Raw genomic sequence first — 23,094 nt, forward strand, 5'->3', positions numbered from 1 at the left:
AAAATGGTAGGACATTATGAAGCACAACAAGGAGCAACTCCTGCTCACCAATGTGGAGCACGTCGTACAACATTCCTCGTATCTACTTATCCATATTCAAGAACACTATGAGATTCTTTGGCAGCAAGGTTTATAAAAATTTTCTTGATATGGCATTTCAAAACAGAACACTGCGTACTTATTCAAGGAATTATTATAGCAGTCCCTCCCCCTTCTTGTGTTCATGAGGCGAATGAAATAATCGCGTTTTGGCAAATGAATGTTTCACATAACATAGTCTGCATGAAGTGCTGCAAGTGGACACCTTCTGGCTTTGCAGAGGAAATACCTTGTGCTCATAGCGGCAAAGTCAAAGAAAAACCAGAAAAACGTCAGTCGGAATGCCCACAGATGGGGAACTTCATTATCTTTTTGAAATATATATTGCTCTACTTCATTTTAGAGCATAGAAGTAATACGCTTACTGTGTCAAAATGCGATTTCAACTGAAAATAATTTATTTATTTTTCCTCGAAAAGTGCCAATGTTCTTCAATGTTCTTCCACAAGTTGGTGATAGAGGGCCGTATTATCGCTAGCAGAGCCGATCTCTTCAACACCCTAGAGGGCGACGCAATGCGAGAGGAAGGAACTGCTCCTAAACTTTATTTCGAAAGCAAGTATCGCACGTGGCCTGCGTAAATAGGTTAAGCTTGATCGCAACAACCTTCCGATTCTCCAAGAGCCACGGGTGTTTTTACCGCCTAATGTAATTTCAAAACAGGCTACGTAGAAAGACTTCACTGAAGGCAGGCGATGCGTTTGGCCTGATCACTCCTTACGCTTTTCCCCAGCGGCGCGCCCAAATGGCTATTTCCCACGGCGAAACAATTACACTTTTTACCACAAGTCACATATAAAGCAGCTTTGAGTATGTTTCGTCATTCCCTGTTCCTATATTTCACCTGTTCATGTTGCTTCTTCTTTCTAACTTCGCTGCATGCGGCTTGTTTGTTGTTGTTTCTTAATGCACTTGCACAGCTGTAGTGAGCGTTAATGCGTTTATAGCGACTTAATGAATTTCACTTCTTTTATTTTTTATCTTTGCTCACTCATCAAATTTCTTTTCGGGAGGGAGATCACTGTTCCTCGTTAAATGCTTAAGACAAAATGCTTCTTGTCTGCTTCTCAAAAAATGCGATCGACGGTTTATTTCCAAACGCTGATTACGACGAATAAAACACTCATCGAAGCAAATTCACCTCAGGCTAGTCGTACAACCACAAGCATTGCCTCTGTTCCGAGGACTCGAGCAGAGAGGACGAGGCCAGCTCCTCAGCCTACCCGTGTTGCGACAACGAGAGCCGTCGCCAACCGCGCTGTTGCTCCTCTCGAAAGCCGAATCAGAGGGTGAGGCTTCTTATTTGCCTTTTTCACTGAACCACTCGTGGAACTAACACGCTGTTTAATTTTCGAATTAATTACGCTATCAACACTGATAGAGTTGTTGCAATCGACGGACGGCGAAGACTCCAAGTGCAGCATGGGTCACATAATGCATCCTGTGTCCTTTCGAGAGTTTCATGCCAGAAATACTAACTCACATTGATAGCGGGCATATTCATTGTAGCATTGGGCTGAAATACATTGATAATTGCAGCGCATGAAAAGTTGAAGCACGCAAGGAGGAAGGACATCAACGTAGACGTAAACTTGCAGCTGATATTCATAAAAAAGTACCCAATTATCATATACATTATCGAGGTACGGTAACAAAAAGAAGTAACTGTGGGTGTCATGCTTCCTACAATTTCCACTGACTGCACTGAATTACGACAACCATTTTCATTTTATTCCATGATAAATTTTGATTACATAATTTTATTTGTTCAGGCAGCCTGAAATTAAGAAAAAGATATATAATTTCTTTACGTAATTCCACAAGGCGAGCTCATAAAGATGCGACGTTGTGTATTACACTGAAAACCGCCATCGAGATTTCTTAAATTTACGAACATTCTTTGGCATTTAGTAAAAATTATTTTACCTTACTGAGCTCAATCATTAGCTCGGATAGTAGCCTGTTGTTAATGATGTTGGGACCATGTATGCCAACAAATGCGCTCTTTCGAAGCATTTTCGCGTTTACCAAACTAGACCGCAATCGAACTCAAATAGATTTTACCTTTGCATTACGTCGCTTGGATGCACCGACACATTTGTCAATGGTAGAAGCGAGGTTACTGTTGTCGGATGTGGAATAATGTGGAAGTGTTCTGGAAAAATAAGCCTCGCTTGAAATGCACCAGCAGCATGCCGAGAGATTAAGTGCAATATTTTTATTAAGGTTTGTATTACCTATGAGCACGTGTTAGCGCTTGTATGCCGGGCTTGCAACTAAAACCAAATATAACGCAGCCTAGGTTGACAACACGTTCACACTAGCCCTCAGAATGTTTGGATGTGAAAACTGATGAGAGGACAACAGCAAAACGCCAGTAAGGATTTTCCTTCTTGGTCACTCCGGCGGTGCTGTCAATGTGAAATCGAGGAAAAAGCGCTGTTGTGTTTCCGCCGATAGACTTTGGCGATGCTCGCACTCGTCATCGGCTATACTTTCACGAACTTTTTTTCCTAGTGCACGGCTATGCCGCCCACGGCTAAACATGGGATGGCCCGACGCCCAGGTGATCGGATCCGTGGTGTCACCACACACCGAATGGTTGCATACCACAGACGCCCCTGCAGGACATTCAAGGAACACGGTTCAATGTTCAAGCCTGCGATTTATGCCGGGTCACCAAACACGTACCTTGACTGTTCGGGTTCTTTCGAGTAGAGGCATTCCACACTTTGCAACGTGCAAACATGAGCAGGCACTTGCCTAAAGCACACGGAGAGTGGCTTTTGTGTGTCTGCCCGCTGCCGTGAGCGATGGGCACAGTATGTTGCCATTCAGAAATTTTCGGATATAATTAATCTCGTCACCTGGCAGCTGTTTGTTTTTAATTTGTTTGATGTTAAGCCTGCGCCGTACGTTACCTCCCCACATGCTCCTTTTTTTTCACTATCAAAATACCCAACTGTTGAATATGCATCCACCGTCTGCACACGAGCTCACAGGGATTTCCAGCTCAGAAGATTCGGTACGTCAGCTGTCACTGGGACGAACGTTGGCTTCTTGCCGAGATCTCTATTTCAACGGACCCCTCGTCACCGCATCGGCCTGTATGAAGCGCTGCTCGTGCGGTGCACAGAGCCCTAGAAGGTTATGTGCCAGTGGGGCGACATTAACTAGGAGGCCCCTAAACTCGACTTTCGGGTTTCGCATAATATAGCCCCCACTGATGAGAGCGAGTTTTCGTACGACGTCTATTTTGCCATGAGCAGGCCTTTATTACACTGAATGACGATAAGACTGCTTTCCTGGAATTGTAAAGAGGGGATAATGTCAAAGAGCAGTCGTACAAGGCACCGAAAACGGCGTTGCGATAACAGCCCTGATTTCGCAGGAATTGCGTGAAACTGGCTCCCCAATCATCTTGGTTATGTATTACGATAGACAAATAAATTGTGTGTTGCACATAGCTTTTCAGTGACGTTTGGCTTATGCTAGTTCCTCTACTGCAAGAATTGATGCAGCTATGACGTAGGCACAGATCAGAAAAAGAGTTAAAAGTCACATTGACTAATTTTAGATCCAGGGAGCCTTCGAAGCTAAGATGACTCCCTGCTTACTCCCTCCTAATCAGGCATTGGTACTTATGGATACCTTCATTCGGCTATAAAAGCTAAATGAGGCACAAAACGGGTAAGGGATTTCGTCCCTTCGGGGTCTAACTGCGTTGCCACAACCATTGGCCCCTAAACGATAAACGATATGTTGTTTCACGACAAACTGCAAGAGGATGAAGTGGTAGGCCCCAGCAGTATTTGTTAGAAGACCAACTGGTGCTTCCCTCAGACGAGTGGTTTTACCCGCCACCTGGATAGGCATAAAACCACTAACTGTTCATCATCATCATTATCAGCCTAGTTACGCCCACTGCAGGGCAAAGGCCTCTCCCATACTTCTCCAACTACCCCGTTTTGCGCGTCCCTGCTTGATGTTTTGATGATTATTTTCCATAGGAATCACTTGATTACTGGTATCATGTCTTTACTGATCGCAGTCTCGTGGTCATCACAGCTGGTCTAGCATTGTTAACGCGACAGTGCTAAGGAGCTTGTGTCGCAGAAATGCCGGTGTCGTCGGTGTCGTCAACTCTTCTAATTACTGCATTATCAGATAGATGGTAACAGCAGCCGTAAAAAGAATTTTATTTTTACAGTACCACACGGTAAAATTAAACGGAGTTATACAAAGCAGATCATTGTCACATATTCTTAGTGGTAACTGGTTTATGTAGCCATGTTGTTCCGACCTGCTTTGTAGCACCAGTGGGTGACTCTCTCTTCCATGTAAATGAACAAGTAATGTTGACGTTCTTTGTTCTACTATAACCAGGTGATGGAGGAGCATAACCAGGCGAAGATTCAAGCTAACATCTTAAGAGGATATAAAGTTATATATACCTTCCCATCCCTACCGGCCACAGAACAATCGCAGTACATTTTCAAATTCAAGCGCCCACACAACGAACGAGAATGGAAGGCAAGGGCAATTGCGTGCGGTGCAATTTTATAATAAAATCCTACCAACTCGCCCAGATTTCAGTACTTTAAATGGAACGCAGCAGTGGCGACCTTCCAAAAAACTTTGAACGCCCGGGGCTCCTTAACATGGTCCATAAATGTTTCTGTTCATTCCTGCGTTAGTATCTCTGAAAGTAAGGGCCAAACATTTAGTTGATGAAATATGAACACCACGCGTACGACTTGCAGTTACTCTCGTAACAGACTAACCCCTGATCACGAGGACTAACTGCCGCAATTGCTCCCGTTTTCCTCATTTGCGGTTTAGAGATTGCTACTTCTTGAATGCCATCAGAGGAACACTGATAAGTGTTAAAGTTTAGCGAATGCCGCCTTTTACTTCAATCGAAGACACCCATTATGCAGAAGTTGCACTCCTGCATATTCAATTGGTGAACGTAAGGTTGTTTGTTTTGCTAACTGCCAGTACTAGCTTCGTTGTGCAGAACCTTAGGCACGCACACGCACACAGGCACGCATACAAAGAAAAAAAAAACAAGCAACTAAGCACACACACACCCACACACACACACAAAGGAAATGAAAATAAAACAAAATGAACATTTGATGAAACCCGTACACTTGAACGACCGTGTAGGATCGCAACTGGTTCGTGCAACTGCAGCTCTATCTTTAGCGGCGCAGCTCCTCTGGCAGTTCATGTTACTGCCGAAAGATGAGCTGCCATCTCGACGGGCATTTGGAAGACAACGATTTGCGCGTCTCCGCTTGATGTTTTGATGATTATTTTCCATAGGAATAACTTGACTACTGGTATCATGTCTTTACTGATTGCAGTCTGATGGTCATCACAGCTGGCCTAACATTGTTAATGCGACAGTGCTAAGGAGCTTGTGTCGCAGAAATGCTGGTGTCGCCGGCGTCGGCGGCGTTGGCCGTGAGCGATAAATCCCAGAAGGCACTTCATAAATAAAAAAAAACGTCCTGCAAGATGGGCTGGTGGGAATCGAACCAGGGTCTCTGGAGTGTGAGACGGAGACGCTACCACTCAGCCACGAGTTCGTTACTTCAAAAAGGGACAAAATCGCCTCTAGTGAATGCGGTGTTGCCTTAGAAACGTGCCGTAGAAAGTTGTACTGTGGTGTATATCAGTAATTATGACCATGTAACTTACAGAAGTCGCAGTTTCACGAGTAGCAAAGTACGTTTCCGCTAAACTTCTTCTGCGCTCTGCGCACACGCAGAGCCATCTTGCGGCAAACACAGATTACCCCCTCTTCGCAATGTACGACGCTGCCCCGACACGTAGCGCGCCACTCGCCCCATGACCGCGTCCGCCTTCATGGCCCGTCGGGGGCCGGCTATCTCTGGCGATCGCGACGTTTGGCTGGCGTAGCGCGTTTGAGTAGGCGGCGCGAACGGTGTGCGATAACGCTATCGCGTTCCACACTTGAAGGCGAAGCTTAAGCGTCCTCCAATTTTTTATTACGGAACTAAGAAAGGTGAACGCTAAGTTTAATGAAACAAGGAACATTATGAGTACCCACGTTTCCTCACGCCAGCCGGTCGCGCCTGTGTGAAAGTTCCTATACCAAAATGCGGACAAGTTTGTATCGACAGACGCTATTGTCTGCTGATGTGGAGGATGTGTTAAGTTAAAGCACATTTAGAAGACACTATGCGTAGCACAGCGAGAATAACGTTGGCAATCTTTTTAGATGTAGTGCCCGTAATTCAGCACTACAGAGAAACCCTCTCGCTTTGATCGTTCAATACTCCTTAAAATAAAAGCAGACATTTTATTAACCCATCTTGTGATCTTACCATGATCTCAGCAACGCGATTGCTTAACAATTTTCGTGGGCGAAACCCGAAGACATTTCCTATCCAACACGCGGTAAATAAATAACGATGGTACGGTTACAGCCTGCGGTGGCAATGGGGGCAAGGAGCGCTTTTCTTTGTGAGAGCGCTTTCTTCGTGAGAGCGTTTCGAGGCGCAGTCATTGAGGTGCGGCGCCTCTGGTGGAAAACGCAAACGCTGTGGTTTGAGACACTGCGCTTTCGGTCGCAGTGTCTGCCATCAGAGGTACTCGCAGACCCTACACGGGTTCCCAATTCGTTCTTGAGAAAGTGGCACTCAAAGTGCAGGTGGCCTTCCGCGTGCGTGTAAGGTCCTATGATAACATAAAATAAGATATGGTTACACATACCCACTTATCAAAGCAGGCTAAACGCCTTCTTAGATATCAATCAAGGTTAGTTCTTCGTGTATTTCTCGTTTCAAATATTTGTCTGGTTTTTTCGGGAGTGTTGAAAAACCATTGCATATCCTCGGTCGGTTATTATTCCTTTGGGGCATCTGTGTGATTACGGATTCCTAATAAGTCAGGTGTGGATGGTTTTTCCATATATTACCTGACCCTTCGTATTTCTGAGTGCCATATATTACTATTGTATATCATAGTTTGGCTGCCTTTCATTTAGAGCAACAAGAGATGCTCTCTCAAATCTACAGAACTTAACCTATTGCTTTGCAGATGCGGTTCTCTTAATTGGCTGTGGTGCTCGACCATCACTCTCCTGGTACTCTCTCTTGTTGCCTTGGCGATCACTTTCTACTACATAAGCACCGGAGGCGAGTCCCTTGATATCATCTAAAGCAAATAGTTCTCTTTTGCTCTTACCGCTTTTTCTCCCGCTTGTTGTTGATCGGTTGTTGATCTCCGGTTGGCGCCGATGCAACAGGCGCGTTCTCTCGCGCAATAGAGCTTTGGGGTGTGGTGGTCGCCAAATTTTTTACCAGCTATTTAGCTCTCCGAGACGCACATGCGCGAAAGCTCTGCAATATCTGAAGCAAGACTCACACTACTATCACACGGGCAAATTTGGTATAATGTTTAGTGAGAGCACTTCGTTGCTAGCGTGATTTGCAGGCTGTCACACGGGAATGCTTAGTGACACTCGCTGCAGAGAACACTCGGCGGCGAGTGCATTCGGTGAACTCACTCTGCTGCGTTGAAATGTGCATAGCCTCGACAGCAATGGTTCAAGGACAAACAAACTAATATTGAAAGCAGTAGAAAGTGCAATTTTAAGCAATCATTTTCTCAATTGGAATCTTTGTAAGATTATAAACTGTGCTATACTCGTACAAACAGCTATTATAGAGTGCTCGGCCTCCGGCTGTTTATGTGTATGGTCGCGAAGCTTACGCCTGCGTATGCCTGTGTGATCCGCCCGAGCTGTGCATGCGCCATCGTTTCTCTCGAGTTTAATGATGGACGAAAGTAACCCATCAGTCACATCACGGCCGAACGTAGATACCAAGCAGCACACACGTAGGCTGCCACGATAGTACTGCTTCTGACCGTTCAGGATAGGAACACGTTTGTCTTTGTTGTACAAATGCCGCATAGCGGACGCATTGCGGGTAATTGGAAGCGACTGGAATTCACGTGTATGGCACGCTAAACAGTTATTTCGTCGAGTGCCTGTGAAGGTGAACGCCGCCCTCGCTCGGCTGCCGAATAAATCGAACAGTGCGTTACACCATGTGCATTTCGGTTTGACGCTTTGTAGCCAAGCTGAGAGCGCGTGGCTTCGAATTCGCCAAACGCGCTCCTGAACATGCAACTTTGACTCAATTCTGCGCATTATCTGACCGCGTGAATATTGAGCGAACTCTCGGAGTCGTCCGCAAGCGGCAAATAAGCGCTAGCATAGCCCACTCGAAAGACTCGCAATATTTTCTTGAGCCACGAATCGGCCATTATTGCTGTACTCGTGTTGCATGCGACTCTGTGTTGCCTTGGCTAGTGATGATCGATAATGTTACTGCGGTTCCACTGCATTGCTTCATTTGCAATAAAAGTTTTTTTTTCAAAATATTTGTAGCTGTAACACACTGTTATTTGGCAAGCAATACATCAAATAAAAATATATGTTGCGCCAACAGCTTCACGCATCCTCAGTGCCATCAATTCCATACCACACTTCTTTACGTGTAAGCGTAGATCACCCCTCTGTGAAATAGGCGAAATTATATTTCGAGCAGTGAACGTGGCTGGAGGGGGAGAAGCGATTCACTGCGTTTGGGCCCTTTTGTGCTTCGAGGGCGCGGTTCTCTCTCTGCATGTCGCCGCACCTATTCTTTCCATGCGTAGCAAAAGGCGTCTGCACGTGCAGAAGAGAGTCGCCGCGTTAGCGACCCTTGCGTATGTGCATCGACGCCTAGGTGCCGACACCGGTACCTAAGGGTACCGACCATTGCGATCGCTTCGACTTTCTTTCTCTTCTCTTTTTTTGGCCTTTATATTCCCCTCCCCTTCCCCACGGCGCTGAGTCGTGCTCCCTAATGCGCTGCCGAAAATCTCTTTCTCTTCACACACACACACACACACACACGCACACACACACACACACACACACACACACACACACGCACGCACGCACGCACGCACGCACGCACGCACGCACGCACGCACGCGCACACACACACACACACACACACACACACACACACACACACACACACAATAACACACTTTCTCTTTCACTGTGCAGGTCCGCGGCGTCTCTTCTGTATGTAGCACGTGCGCTTTCTGTGCGCTACACCCGGCGTCACACCGTCGAAGTCAATGTAGCATTCGTCACCGTGTTCTAGTCCTTGAGTTTGCGCTTCAACGCCGCCGTGCTCGCTGTGCTTGTTCGCGGCGTCCAAATGCTTGCGCGTTTTCCTTTTTTTGTTGCGTAGCAGCGCACCGCGACATTAGAGAGTTTTAGTATTGGGGACGCAAGGCGTTGGGGCCCCAAGCGCCTGGGTGCGTTTGCGTTTGCGTACGCAAGCAGAAACGTGTTATAGGTTAGCGGCCCCAAACGCAAACCGCAATGAGGTCGCATGCGCTCGAAGCACCACCAACGTCTGATCGTTGCTGCGTTATCATGTTATAAAATATGATATGAAGCATATGAAGTAAAGTACATTAAACTCTTTTTATTAGAAGCAGTTAATAGAGAGGTTTACAGCGTCCGGGAATCGGGTAAACGTAGGCTGGGGAGTTGGGGCGGAGCCATGAACTAGAGCGGCCTGCATAGTGCTGCCACCTGGTGGCGCAAAGCTCAAACAGACAAAAACAGCTCATATTGCAGTAACCAAGTGTATTTTACTTTGCTGCGGGTATAAATTTTTGGCAGCAACACAGTTAAGCCAGTGCCGATAACTTACACCAGCAGCGAAGTAGAATGGACTTGGTTACAGCAATATTAGCTGATTTTGTCAGTTTTAGCTCTACGCCGCCAGGTGGATGCACCCTGCAAGATGCACCCTTTATAGCTCCGCCCTAACGCCCCAACTGCGTTTATCCGCATACCGGACATGCTAAACCTCTCTAATATATATAAAAACGACGTCTGTCGACACTTGGCGAAAGATTTATTACATTATCTACCCGCTAGCTGCTCGTAAGTTCTCCTACACCGCAAGAGTCACGTGGGTAACGTGACCTCTTAGGGGCAGCGATGTTTTCGGCCGCTCCAACAACCCAAGGACGCAAGTAGACGTAGCGGTCTGCGCATGCGCGGTAACGTCGCCCCTAGTTCTTGCGTACGCAAGCCGCTTGCGTCCCCAACACTAAAACTCCCTATTGACTCTCAGCGTGCCAAGGTGCACTTGCTCAAACTGGCACCACATTTGTTTGTTTCGAGACGGGTATTAGAGGCTGTAGTGAAGCACTCGCGAAGAAAAACCCTCCTCATCTCCAGCCACCCACTCTCTTTTTGGAAGCTGGGGTTGGTCCAGCAAGTATACGTCATAAACGCATCCTACCATTAGTAGAGCGCATAGCTTTCTAGAAGAGCTAGGCTATTCGTTTACCAAACAACCATTGCCGATAGTTACTGCACAAATAAACAAAAATTCTGTATTATTATTCATTATTTACAGCGCACTCTAGCTACCGCACTACAGCATATATAATCAGGACCGTCTTCGAATATGGAGTGAAATAGCAAATCCTTCCTCACAATAAAATGAAGAGATGCATTCGGTGGAATGAGGGGGGGTTCGCTGGAAGGGTCATTGAGGAATATCTAGCCAACCTACGGATTGCTGCTGACACTGCCCTGTTGAACAACGCTGTAGTCGATTCATACCAGTTGGTTCATGAATTTACAATGCAACTGATGATTTTTGTCACCATCAGCCTGGTTACGCCCACTGCAGGGCAAAGGCCTCTCCCAAACTTCTCCAACAACCCCGGTCATGTACTAATTGAGGCCATGCCGTCCCTGCAAACTTCTTAATCTTATCCGCCCAACTAACTTTCTGCCGCCCCCTGCTACGCTTCCCTTCCCTTGGGATCCAGTCCGTAACCCTTAATGACCATCGGTTATCGTCCCTCCTCATTACATGTCCTGCTCATGCCCATTTCTGTTTCTTGATTTCAACTAAGATGTCATTACCTCGCGTTTGTTCCCTCACCCAATCTGCTCTTTTCTTATCCCTTAACGTTACACCTATCATTCTTCTTTCCATAGCTCGTTGCGTCGTCCGCAATTTGAGTAGAACCCTTTTCGTAAGCCTCCAGATTTCTGCCCCGTAGGTGAGTACTGGTAAGACACAGCTATTATATACTTTTCTCTTGAGGGATAATGGCGACCTGCTGTTCATGATCTGAGAATGCCTGCCAAACGCACCCCAGCCCATTCTTATTCTTCTAATTATTTCCGTCTCATGATCCGGATCCGCCCTCACTACCTGCCCTAAGTAGATGTATTCTCTTACGACTTCCAGTGCCTCACTGCCTATTGTAAATTGCTGCTCTCTTCCGAGACTGTTAAACATTACTTCAGTTTTCTGCAGATTAATGTTTAGACCCACTCTTCTGCTTTGCCTCTCCAGGTCAGTGACCATGCATTGCAATTGGTCCCCTGAGTTACTAAGCAAGGCAATATCATCAGCGAATCGCAAGTTACTAAGGTATTCTCCATTAACATTTATCCCCGCTACTTCCCAAACCAGGTCTCTGAATACCTCCTGTAAACACGCTGTGAATAGCATTGGAGAGATCGTATCTCCCTGCCTGACGCCTTTCTTTATTGGGATTTTGTTGCTTGCTTTATGGAGGACTACGGTGGCTGTGGAGCCGCTATGGATATCTTTCAGTATGCTTACATACGGCTCGTCTACACCCTGATTTCGTAATGCCTCCATGACTCCTGAGGTTTCGACAGAATCAAACGCTTTCTCGTAATCAATGAAAGCGATATATAAGGGTTGTTTATATTCCGCACATTTCCCTATCGCCTGATTGATAGTGTGAATATGATCTATTGTTGAGTAGCCTTTACGGAATCCTGCCTGGTCCTTTGCTTGACAGAAATATAAGGTGTTCCTGATTCTTATTGCGATTACCTTAGTAAGTAGTTTGTAGGCAACTGACAGTAACCTGATCGGTCTATAATTTTTCAAGTCTTAGGCGTCGCCTTTCTTATGGATTATGATTATGTTAGCGTTCTTCCGATATTCCGATACGCTCAAGGTCATGAGGCATTGCGTGTGCAGGGTGGCCTGTTTCTCTAGAACAATCTGTCCACCATCCTTCAACAAATCTGCTGTTACCCAATCTTCCCCAGCTGCCTTCCCCCTTTGCATACCTCCCAAGGCTTTCTTTATTTCTTCCAGCGTTACCTTTGGGATTTCGAATTGCTCTAGACTATTTTCTCTTCCATTATCGTCGTGGGTGCCACTGGTACTGCATATATCTCTATAGAACTCCTCAGCCACTTGAACTATCTCGTCCATATTAGTAATGATATTTCCGGCTTTGTCTCTTAACGCATACATCTCAATCTTGCCTATTTCTAGTTTCTTCTTCACTGTTTTTTGGTTTCCTCCGTTCCTGAGAGCATGTTCAATTCTATCCATATTATACTTCCTTATGTCAGCTGTCTTACGCTTGTTCATTAACTTCGAAAGTTCTGCCAGTTCTATTCTAGCTGTAGGGTTAGAAGCCTTCATACATTGGCGTTTCTTGATCAGATATTTCGTTTTCTGCGATAGTTTGCTGGAATCCTGCCTAACGGAGTTACCACCGACTCCCATTGCACACTCCTAAATGATGCCCACAAGATTGTCGTTCATTGCTTCAACACTAAGGTCTTCTTCCTGAGTTAAAGCCGAATACCTGTTCTGTAGCTTGATCTGGAATTCTTCCATTTTACCTCTTACCGCTAACTCATAAATCGGCTTCATATGTACCAGTTTCTTCCGTTCCCTCCTCAGGTCTAGGATAATTCGAGTTCTTACCATCCTGTGGTCACTGCAGTGCACCTTGCCGAGCACGTCCACATCTAGTATGATGCCAGGGTTAGCGCAGAGTATGAAGTCTATTTCATTTCTAGTCTCGCCGTTCGGGCTCCTCCACGTCCACTTTCGGCTATCCCGCTTGCGAAGGAAGGTATTCATTATCCTCATATTATTCTGTTCCGCATGCTCTATTAATAACTCTCCCCTGCTATTTCTAGCGCCTATGCCATATTCCCCCACTGCCTTCTCTCCAGCCTGCTTCTTGCCTACCTTGGCATTAAAGTCGCCCATTAGTATAGTGTATTTAGTTTTCACTCTACCCATCGCCGATTCCACGTCTTCATAGAAGCTTTCGACTTCCTGGTCATCATGACTGGATGTAGGGGCGTAGACCTGTACAATCTTCATTTTGTACCTCTTATTAGGTTCCCCACAACAAGACCTGCCACCCTCTCGTTAGTGCTATATAATTCCTGTATGTTACCAGCTATATTCTTATTAATCAGGAATCCGACTCCTAGTTATCTTCTCTCCGCTAAGCCCCGGTAGCACAGGACGTGCCCGCTTTTTAACACTGTATATGCTTCTTTTGTCCTCCTAACTTCACTGAGCCCTATTATATCCCATTTACTGCCCTCTAATTCCTCCACAGCACTGCTAGACTCGCCTCACTAGATAGCGTTCTAGCGTTAAACGTTGCCAGGTTCATATTGCAATGGCGGTCTGTCCGGAGCCAATGATTCTTAGCACCCTCTGCTGCGTCGCAGGTCTGACCGCTGCCACGGTCAGTTGCTTCGCAGCTGCTGGGGACTGAGGGCCGGGTTTTGATTGTTGTTTTCATATAGGAGGTTGTGGCCAAGTACTGCACCAGGGTGGCCAATCCTGCTCTGGTGAGGGAGTGCGTTACCGGTTCTGGTCACCGGGATCAGGCCACACTCCAGGCCTGTTTGTGCAATTTTATCAACACGCGGATTTTTTTTAATCCGGTGGAAAATTTCCGGCACTGGGATTCGAGCCACGGACCTTTTGCACGCGAGGCGGGTGTTCTACCTCTACGCCACCGCTGCACCGTTTTTATGCTAAAGACAAAAACCATGTTCAGTGACTTAGGATGAGTACATGCTCAGCATGCCTGCCGAAACTGTGGTGGAATACGCATACACGCAGGCAAAGCGAGAACAAAAAATTCTTCCGTGACGAACATTTAGAGAAGAATAATGCAAATATCTTGACAATATTTCTGGTTCTATTTAGCCATAGACGGCATCATAGTGTTAACCATGAAAATAAATGTATAGATCCAGTGAATCCAACCAGTAATAACCCATAAAGTTTATATCTGTAGATTCACAAATCTTGAGATTCGAATGATGGCGAAACGAACATAACAGAAAATGAGGTGCATTGTTAAGTATGACGGCAGTAATAGCCTGAGCAAAGGCAGCGTGGGTTTCCCATATTATTGCCATCGTTAACATGATGTAGTTGAGCCAGTCATGTCGTGACTGCAGCAAGTAAAATGTCTTAGAATAACTCAGTGGTTACTGAGGGATGAGAAACGCTTTCAAGGACGCCTGATAATAAGGCAGTGTGATCTTAGTGTTTAATTAGGAGACATATGAAGAAATAGGCTTTCGTAATAGAGCGATAACTGAAGATCCCTGAGAAACTCCTAGTCAGCAGATGTACAAAGTATATGCTCTGGATTACAGAGAAGTGGATAACATGCCGCCAACGACTCCCCCTGAATACCTCCCAACCTTTCGCATCCCCAACACGCTCCCAAGCCCCCGTATTTCTTAAAGATTTTATTTTTCTCTTTATTTTCATTCACTCCCCCCCCTTTTTGTGTCTTGGTGCCGCCCTGGCTCCCCCCCCCTCTTTTTTCCTTTTTTCCCTTTTTTTCTGCTTCTATTTCTTTTCTTTTCTCCCCGCGTGCCCACTCTCACGATCTTGTCCCCTCGTCTTGAGAATGAGGCTCACAGACGTCGGACGACAGCGCCTGTTCCCTCTTGTAATCTATCTCTTTAAAACCAGCCGCCAGCGCTACACCCGCACGTGACGTCACTGCACTAACCCTTTAAAACTAACACGCCGAGGATGATGAGGCCGCCTTTGACGAAGATAGGTCCTCGTATCGAAACGTTGGCCAGCCTGTCTGAGGCACTTTATCCCTGTTTACAAACTTTATACCACAGAGAAGTGGTTAGAAAGTGTAGTAGCGTGCGGTCTCGGTCCCGTGTCTTCTTGGGGCCTCCGCACCAATGTTTGACCTTGCATGCTTGAAACTGCGCGAGAGTAAATGGCCAACATGAAGGTGCAGGACTGTGTTCTGCGTTTTTACCAGACAGGTCACAGCGCTAACTGGCAGCAAACACACCCTTCTGTCCATGACACCTTCTCTTGCCTGAAAGACTTCACGTATACGCAGTCCCGTGTCCTGAATGAATGGAAAATCGATCTTCGTTGGTCATGCTGCTGTTTTACCACTTCTTGCTTGCTCTGCATGTCATCTCCAAATGAGGGCCTTAGCAAGGACAGTCTCGGGCGCGGCATTCGTTTCAGAAACAGTTCGGCTGGACACTTGCCTGTTACTGTGCTAGGTGGTGTCCGATGTACCAGCAAGAAGTTGTCCAGCCTCTCCCGCAGCGGTCTGCTGTTTCCTCCCTTGTCGTCGTGCAACACCTGTTTGCGGAGGCTCCTCCGAACGGTTTGCACCGTCCTCTCGGCAGCTCCAATGAATTCCGGATGGTATCCGGGCTGTGCGTGCGCCGACTGCCACAGGCATCGATGTTGTGCTGGAACTACTGTGATGGAAACTGTGGACCATTATCAGAAATTATTTATTCGCGGAATCCGTAAGAAGCAAATAGACTCCGCAAACGCTCGACAGTCTTCGCGGCTGTAGTTGAGCTCATAGGGAACACCTCAATCCATTTTGAAAACGAGTCAACACGCACAAAAGGAATATCATTTTTTTCAAATTCACAAAAATGCCAAGCACTCGCTGCCAGCATCGGGCGGGAAATGGCCATGGCTCGAGCGGTGAACGAGGAGCACTGTTTTGCATCGCTTGGCAGATGCTGCACCTTTTTAACTCTCCTATGTTTGCATATAGCCCTGGCCACCATAGCAGGCTACGAGCGAGCATCTGCCCCGGGGTGTTCTGCGTGCAACAGTCCCAGCACGGCGTCTTGCAGCGGTGTTGTCACAATATCACGACTTCCCCACGGGACGCATCCCTCTTCTAACGATAGCTCCGCGCGTCTGCTATAGTACGGTACCGGTTCAGCGTCTTTACTTGTGCTGGCCATCCTTCCAGTGTATATCGTAAACCTGGCTTAGGGTGCCGTCATACTTGGTCGCTTTAGCAACATCCATAGCCGACAGTGGCGAAGTTTCAAAAACAGCGAGAATTTCTGTCTCCTCTATGCCAATTCCACTAAACACAGGCAGTCTGGACAGTGCATCTGCAACTTGCATTTGAGCTTCCTTTCTATATGTCAAGTGGTAGCAATGAGAAGCCAAGATTAAAGCCCATCTTTGCATGCGAGTGGCTGCCAAAGATGGAACCTGCTTCCGTGGCCCTAAGATGCCTATCAGCGGTTGATGGTCCGTGAACAACGTGAATGTCCGCCCATACAGATAGCGATGAAATTTGAGGACAAATATTATCGCCAACGCTTCTCGCTCGATCTGGGCATAGCTACGCTCAGCTCGCGATAGGGTCCTGGACGTAAAAGCAATGGGTTTTTCTATTCCATTTGGGAGTATATGGAAAAGAACCGCGTCGAGCCCAGACCGTGGCGCATCAGAGCTTAGCGCCAAGGGTTGCTTTGGATGATAGTAAGCAAGTACCGGACTAGTCGTGAGCAAGTTTGTTTCGCGAAACGCGAGAGCGCATTCACTTGTCCAATTCCAACGCTTGCCCGTCTTCAACAGCTGGTACTGCGGCGCAGCTACGGTTGCCAAGTCCCATAGGAACTTTGCGTAGAATGTTACCATTCCAAGAAAAGGCTTCAGTTCTGTGCCATTCCTGGGCTCGGGTGCATCATTTATCGCCCTTACTTTCGATTCCAATGGCTTGATTCCGTCTGCTGAAATTATGTGGCCCAGGTAGCGAACTTCGTTGCAAAAGAGTTCCATGCGCAGCGTCACATTGTGATCCTGTAATCGTGTTAACACCTCGTCCAGCTTTTGCCGACAGTCATCAGCACTCGTACCCTCAATTATGACATCATCAATGTAACACCCCACTTGAGGGACGCCTTTGAGGTTCCTGTCCATGAGCGACAGGGATAGGGCAGGATCACTTGCGATGCCATAAGGGAGGCGCTGGTATTGGTAAGGACCTTGGTGTGTGCTCACTGTTGAAATAGCCTTCGAAGATTCGTTACGTTCTACATGCTGGTAAGCGGTATCAAGGTCAAGCACACAGAATACCCTTGAACCTACTGACGTTGCGAACAAATCTTATGGCAACGGAAGAGGCTAATGCTCAGTCAGAAACGCAGGGTTCACCGTGAACTTGTTGCCACAGAGCCGCACTTTCGCTCCCCCATCTTTGGGTACTACCACCAACGGGGTTGCCCAATCGCTTCTGGTGACTGTTCAATATCCCCAGTCCGTTCTAAGGTATCAAGTTCTTCAGACACAGCTTGCTTCAGTGCAAAAGGCACATGATGGGCCTTGCAAAATACTTGCGTGCTATTTGGCTTCAAATGAACTTGTGCTTTGTAGCCCGTTATGAACCCTATCTGCGGTGAAAACACTGCCTCAAATCTCTTCTCTAGTTCATCCACGGCATCGTCTTGCTCTAAAGCTTGAAGTTCTTGCCAGTTTTACTTAAGCTTTGTCAACCCGTTTCGACCAAGCAGACATGGCAGCCTTCTTCCCCCGTCATCTACTATCAGCACAGGTAAAATATCAGTTTGATCACCATGCTCGACTCGCACGTTCACTGATCCTCCGACTGGCACCAGCTCACCCCTATATGTCCTTAAAGGAACAGTCGCTTTCTTGATAGTTAGTTGTGGAAATTTGTGCTGAAAACCAGACTTAGGCATGACGGTGATGGAAGCCCCGGTGTCTATCTGCATCTTTAGGGTTTGTCCTTCCATCCGAACAGTGACAGAGTACGCAGAATTATTATTTGTCATACTGTATATTTCTTGCTCTTCGTCCGAATCGTCTTCCGAGCTATCGATTGCATTCAGTGCCTTTGTTCTGCCTGGGCGCTCTGTGCACATTCTTTTCAACTGACCATGCTGACCGCAATTAGGACACTTGTACTTGCGGCACCGGCAACTTTCTGCCGTGTAACGTTTACCGCAACGGAAGCACTCTAGGCACTCAACCTTGACTCGATAGCGGTCCCTAGTTTGACTACCTTGCCTTAGAACATCAACTTCTATTCTGGAACGCCTTTGTGAACTGCCTTATTGCTCTCCTAATGCCATTTGCCGAGTCTATGCGGATGCTAGTCCACGGTTTAACGCGATTTTGCACGTCTCTTCGAATGTCAGCTTATCAGCTTTAAACAGCTCACGTTGCGTAACGGCGCATCGTAGTCCGGTAACTAGCAGGTCTCTAAGTGCTTTGTCTAGAAATTCGCCAAACTCTCAACTTCTAGCCAGGTGCTTTAGCTGAACCAAAAATTCGGCTATAGTCTCTTGCTCCAGTTCCATTCTTCGGTTAAATCGGCACCTTTCCGCTATCACGGCCTTTCTGGCACTGTAGTGACTTTTCAGCAGAGGCGTTACCTCGTTATACGTTTTGCTTGAAGGGGAATGTGGTATCAGCAGGTTCTTCAATACCTCATACACTCGAGGACCCTCTACCATCAAGGATACAGCCAGTGTCCTGCCTTAAGCTTTCTCATTAGCCGAGACGTAAAGCTCAAATCTTTCCAAGTAGGACTCGAAGCTATCGCCCCCTTCGCCTAAGTTATAAATTTTTCCCACCTTCGCAATCGCAGCGCCGGTCCCACAGTAGTTGTCTTAAGCAGCAAACGATGAAGCAACTGGCAAGTCGCCATGGTCCCATCCTCGTCGCATGTTTAGTAGCGTGCGGCGACCTGGGAGCCATACTCCAGAAAACGCCAGTGGCCGGTGCAGAACAAGGAATCAGAGTTTATTATTTTTGATGACGAATGATGACGTGATGATGATGCTGGCGCTCGAATTAGCCTAGACCTGAGGAGGGAACGGAAGGAACTGGCACATAAGAAGCCGATTATTGAGTTAGCAGTAAGAGGAAAAATAGATGAATTCCGGATCAAGCTACAGAACAGGAATTCGGCTTTAAATAAGCAAAATGACCTTAGTGTTGAGCCAATGAACGACAATATTGTGGGCATCATTAAGGAGTGTGCAATGGAAGTCGGTGGTAAGTCCGTAAGGCAGCAAACTATCGCAGGAGACGAAAGATCTGATCAAGAAACGTCATTGTGTGAAAGCTTCTAACCCTACAGCTAGAATAGAACTGGCAGAACTTTCGAAGTTAATCAACAAGCGTAAGACAGCTGACATAAGGGAGTATAATATGGATAGAATTGAACATGCTCTCAGGAACGGAGGAAGGCTAAAACAGTGAAGAAGAAACTAGGAATTGGCAAGAATCAGATGTATGCGTTAAGAGACGAAGCCGGCAATATCATTACTAATATGGATGAGATAGTTCAAGTGGCTGAGGAGTTCTATAGAGATTTATACAGTACCAGTGGCACCCACGACGATATTGGAAGGGAAATAGTCTAGAGGAATTCGAAATACCAAAGGTAACGCCGGAAGAAGTAAAGAAAGCCTTGGGAGATATGCAAAGGGGGAAAGCAGCTGGGGAGGATCAGGTAACAGTAGATTTGTTGAAGGATGGTGGACAGATTGTTCTAGCGAAACTCGCCACCCTGTATACGCAATGCCTCATGACCTCGAGCGTACCGGAATCTTGGAAGAACGCTAACATAATCCTAATCCATAAGAAAGGGGACGCCAAAGACATGAAAAATTATAGACTGATCAGCTTACTGTCCGTTGCCTACAAACTATTTACTAAGGTAATCGCAAATAGAATCAGGAACACCCTAGACTTCTGTCAAGCAAAGTACCAGGCAGGATTCCGTAAAGGCTACTCAACAATAGATCATATTCACGCTATCAATCAGGTGATAGAGAAATGTGCGGAATATAACCAACCCTTGTATATAGCTTTCATTGATTACGACAAAGCGTCTGTTTCTGTCGAAACCTCAGCAGTCATGGAGGCATTATGGAATCTGGGTGTAGGCGAGCAGTATGTAAAAATACTGAAAGATATCTATAGCGGCTCCACAGCCACTGTAGTCCTCCATAAAGCGAGCAACAAAATCCCAATAAAGAAAGGCGTCAGGCAGGGAGATACAATCTCTCCAATGCTATTCACAGCGTGTTTAAAGGAGGTATTCGGAGACCTGGATTGGGAAGAATTGTGGATAAAAGTTAATGGAGAATACCTTAGTAACTTGCGATTCGCTGATGATATTGCCTTGCTTAGTAACTCAGGGGACCAATTGCAATGCATGCTCACTGACCTGGAGAGGCAAAGCAGAAGAGTGGGTCTAAAAATTAATCTGCAGAAAACTAAAGTAATGCTTAACAGTCTCGGAAGAGAGCAGCAATATACAATAGGCAGTGAGGCACTGGAAGTCGTAAGGGAATACATCTACTTAGGGCAGGTAGTGACGGCGGATCCGGATCATGAGACGGAAATAATCAGAAGAATAAGAGTGGGTTGGGGTGCGTTTGGCAGGCATTCTCAGATCATGAACAGCAGGTTGCCATTATCCCTCTAGAGAAAAATACATAATAGCTGTGTCTTACCAGTACTCACCTACGGGGCAGAAACGTGGAGGCTTACGAAAATGGTTCTACTCAAATTGAGGACGACGCAACGAGCTATGGAAAGAAGAATGATAGGTGTAACGTTAAGGGATAAGAAAAGAGCAGATTCGATGAGGGAACAAACGCGAGGTAATGACATCTTAGTTGAAATCAAGAAAAAGAAATGGGCATGGGCAGGACATGTAATGAGGAGGGAAGATAACCGATGGTCATTAAGGGTTATGGACTGGATCGCAAGGGAAGGGATGCGTAGCAGGGGGCAGCAGAAAGTTAGGTGGGCGGATGAGATTAAGAAGTTTGCAGGGACGGCATGGCCACAATTAGTACGTGACCGGGGTTGTTGGAGAAGTATGGGAGAGGTCTTTGCCCTGCAGCGGGCGTAACCAGGATGATGATGATGATGACGAAGTGGCACGGCATGCGCTTGACGTTATGTCATCACAGAAAGTATAGATAAAGTTCAGGTAAGGACAATTTTGCGATGTTTCTGTCTCATTTTACGCATGTACTTTTAGCGCAACGTAGTGTCGGTTGCGCAGCGAGAACTGAATATCATGTATGTTGTTTTCTTTTATTTTGTTGTTTATAACAGTTGTGAAAAATATCCCTAGCGACTACGTGCGCGTAGCGAATTTTAATTGATAATATATGATTGTCGCATAATACCGCGTTGCGTAATATTTAAAGAAGTAACTTTGCACAAAAGGGAAGGAATGACAGCGATATCAATGTATTAGAGCTATTTCTTACACGAAGTAATGCTGGTGGTCTTGTTGGCAGTAGTAATTAGAGTAAGAATTTGGGTAATAAATAAAGAAGCATGTTGTCCTGCGCCCACAGGCACACATAAGCGGAATTTCAGCTCCGGCACGAGTACGCTTATGAGCACAACGCTGATAGGGGCGCTCTCACGGCAAAGTATTGAAAGCCATCTCCGCATGTTGTTAGGATAATGGGTCATCTGTAATTGTGCGGAAGCTCCAGCGCTGGCCACATTTCCACAAAGCACTTACACCAGGTGAGAGCCAACAAGTTCAATAGGAGCGAGCATCTTGTTCCTGTAGCGTGCGTCTTAAAAGGTACAGCTGACCAGTTCCTGAGCACTGTGTGCTCTTATGAGTACCGTGTGCATGTTCACTTAGCAAACAATAGGTCCTGCTAAAAGTAGTAGTGTATGCTTAAAATCTACTTTTAGCTCTATGCAAAGCAGACATTATGGTTGATATATAGAAAAAGATCAGGAAAAGTGTGTGAGACGGCGCTAAACTTAACAGTATTAGGCTGGAAGCGAATACAGCTCATTGCTGCTTGCGCTTTATTTAGTGGAAATAGAAGTGCGCAGGAAAGCGCTTATGAAGGAGGACAGTGCCTTAAAATAGTCAGTTTGCTTATCATGCCTTTCAAATGCCTTTCAAATTGATTTCTTCGTTAAACGCGCACGCCATTTACATCTGCTACAATTTTCCCCCAATGTAATTGGCACACCACTTTACCTCCCATTTCTCACTTGAATTGTTTGAGCGCATGCTATAAGGAAAGTAGTCTCCAGCAGGCACTTGTCTTAGCTTCGAAGCGCATCATTTCGTAACGTATTCAGCATTAGAAAGCCCTTCTCATAAACTTACTGAAGAATTTTGTACGGCTTGCAGCGCTCAAGAATTTCCAGATACCAGGGGCACGCGCATCTTCAAGGCAACCGATGTCGAGGATGTGGGTGGAAGTAACAACGCTCTCCTCGTCCGCAATGATTTTCTCGTCTGCTCTCAGAAGCACAACCACCTTCTGGTCGACAGCGACCGCGACAGCGACCACAACAGTGACTAACACAACCACCAGAGACACTAAAGCTCAGCCCACCTAGAAGCTCCGCTTCTGAATTTCGAGGGAATACATTAAACAACTCATAGAATCATCCACACCTTATTCCTAATGGTACCGCTGTGATATTCATAGCTTCTTCTCTTCAGGCGACTCATATATTACGCAACATGCAGTTATCAACTTACATTATTATTTCGTCTTACATATTCACGAGTGTGGACGTCTCTTTAACGTAACTGTGCGAATTCCGACCAAAGGTTCACTCTGCTGTGCCCAACAGAGTGGAAATCTCAGATGAGGTTATGCGATGTTGTTGTGTTCTGGTAGACATTGTGGGCGTCTTCTTCAATGGAACTGCTTCAACGCCGACCAAAGTTAGTTCTACAGTGCCCAATGGAGGCCCAACGGCAAATCACAGATAAGGTTACGCGACGTCGTCCTATTCTGGTCTTCCT

The 23,094-nt window shown here is 46.3% G+C and overlaps 1 protein-coding gene across 17 annotated transcripts in view; it reads left to right on the forward strand.

Moving 5' to 3' along the window:
- LOC135920016 (uncharacterized) overlaps positions 1–22,727 on the forward strand; it is a 52,581-nt gene extending 29,854 nt beyond the window's left edge. For 15 of the 17 annotated variants that reach the window (XR_011512496.1, XR_011512499.1, XR_011512501.1 and 12 more), the window contains 3 exons: positions 1,246–1,388; positions 7,174–7,271; positions 22,468–22,727. Coding sequence is in view for 6 of the 17 variants with exons in the window: in XM_070534792.1 (XP_070390893.1) it covers positions 1,246–1,388; positions 7,174–7,271; positions 22,468–22,679 (453 nt within the window). In the remaining 11 variants the exon portion in view is untranslated. Of the gene's footprint in view, positions 1–1,245; positions 1,389–2,616; positions 3,549–7,173; positions 7,272–22,467 lie in introns of those variants that run through there. The other 2 variants (XM_070534795.1, XM_070534790.1) reach the window with 2 other exon arrangements.
- The last annotated feature ends 367 nt before the right edge of the window (positions 22,728–23,094 follow it).

The sequence above is a fragment of the Dermacentor albipictus genome, chromosome 3 (genome assembly GCF_038994185.2).
Source record: "Dermacentor albipictus isolate Rhodes 1998 colony chromosome 3, USDA_Dalb.pri_finalv2, whole genome shotgun sequence".
Taxonomy (NCBI): Eukaryota; Metazoa; Arthropoda; class Arachnida; order Ixodida; family Ixodidae; genus Dermacentor; species Dermacentor albipictus.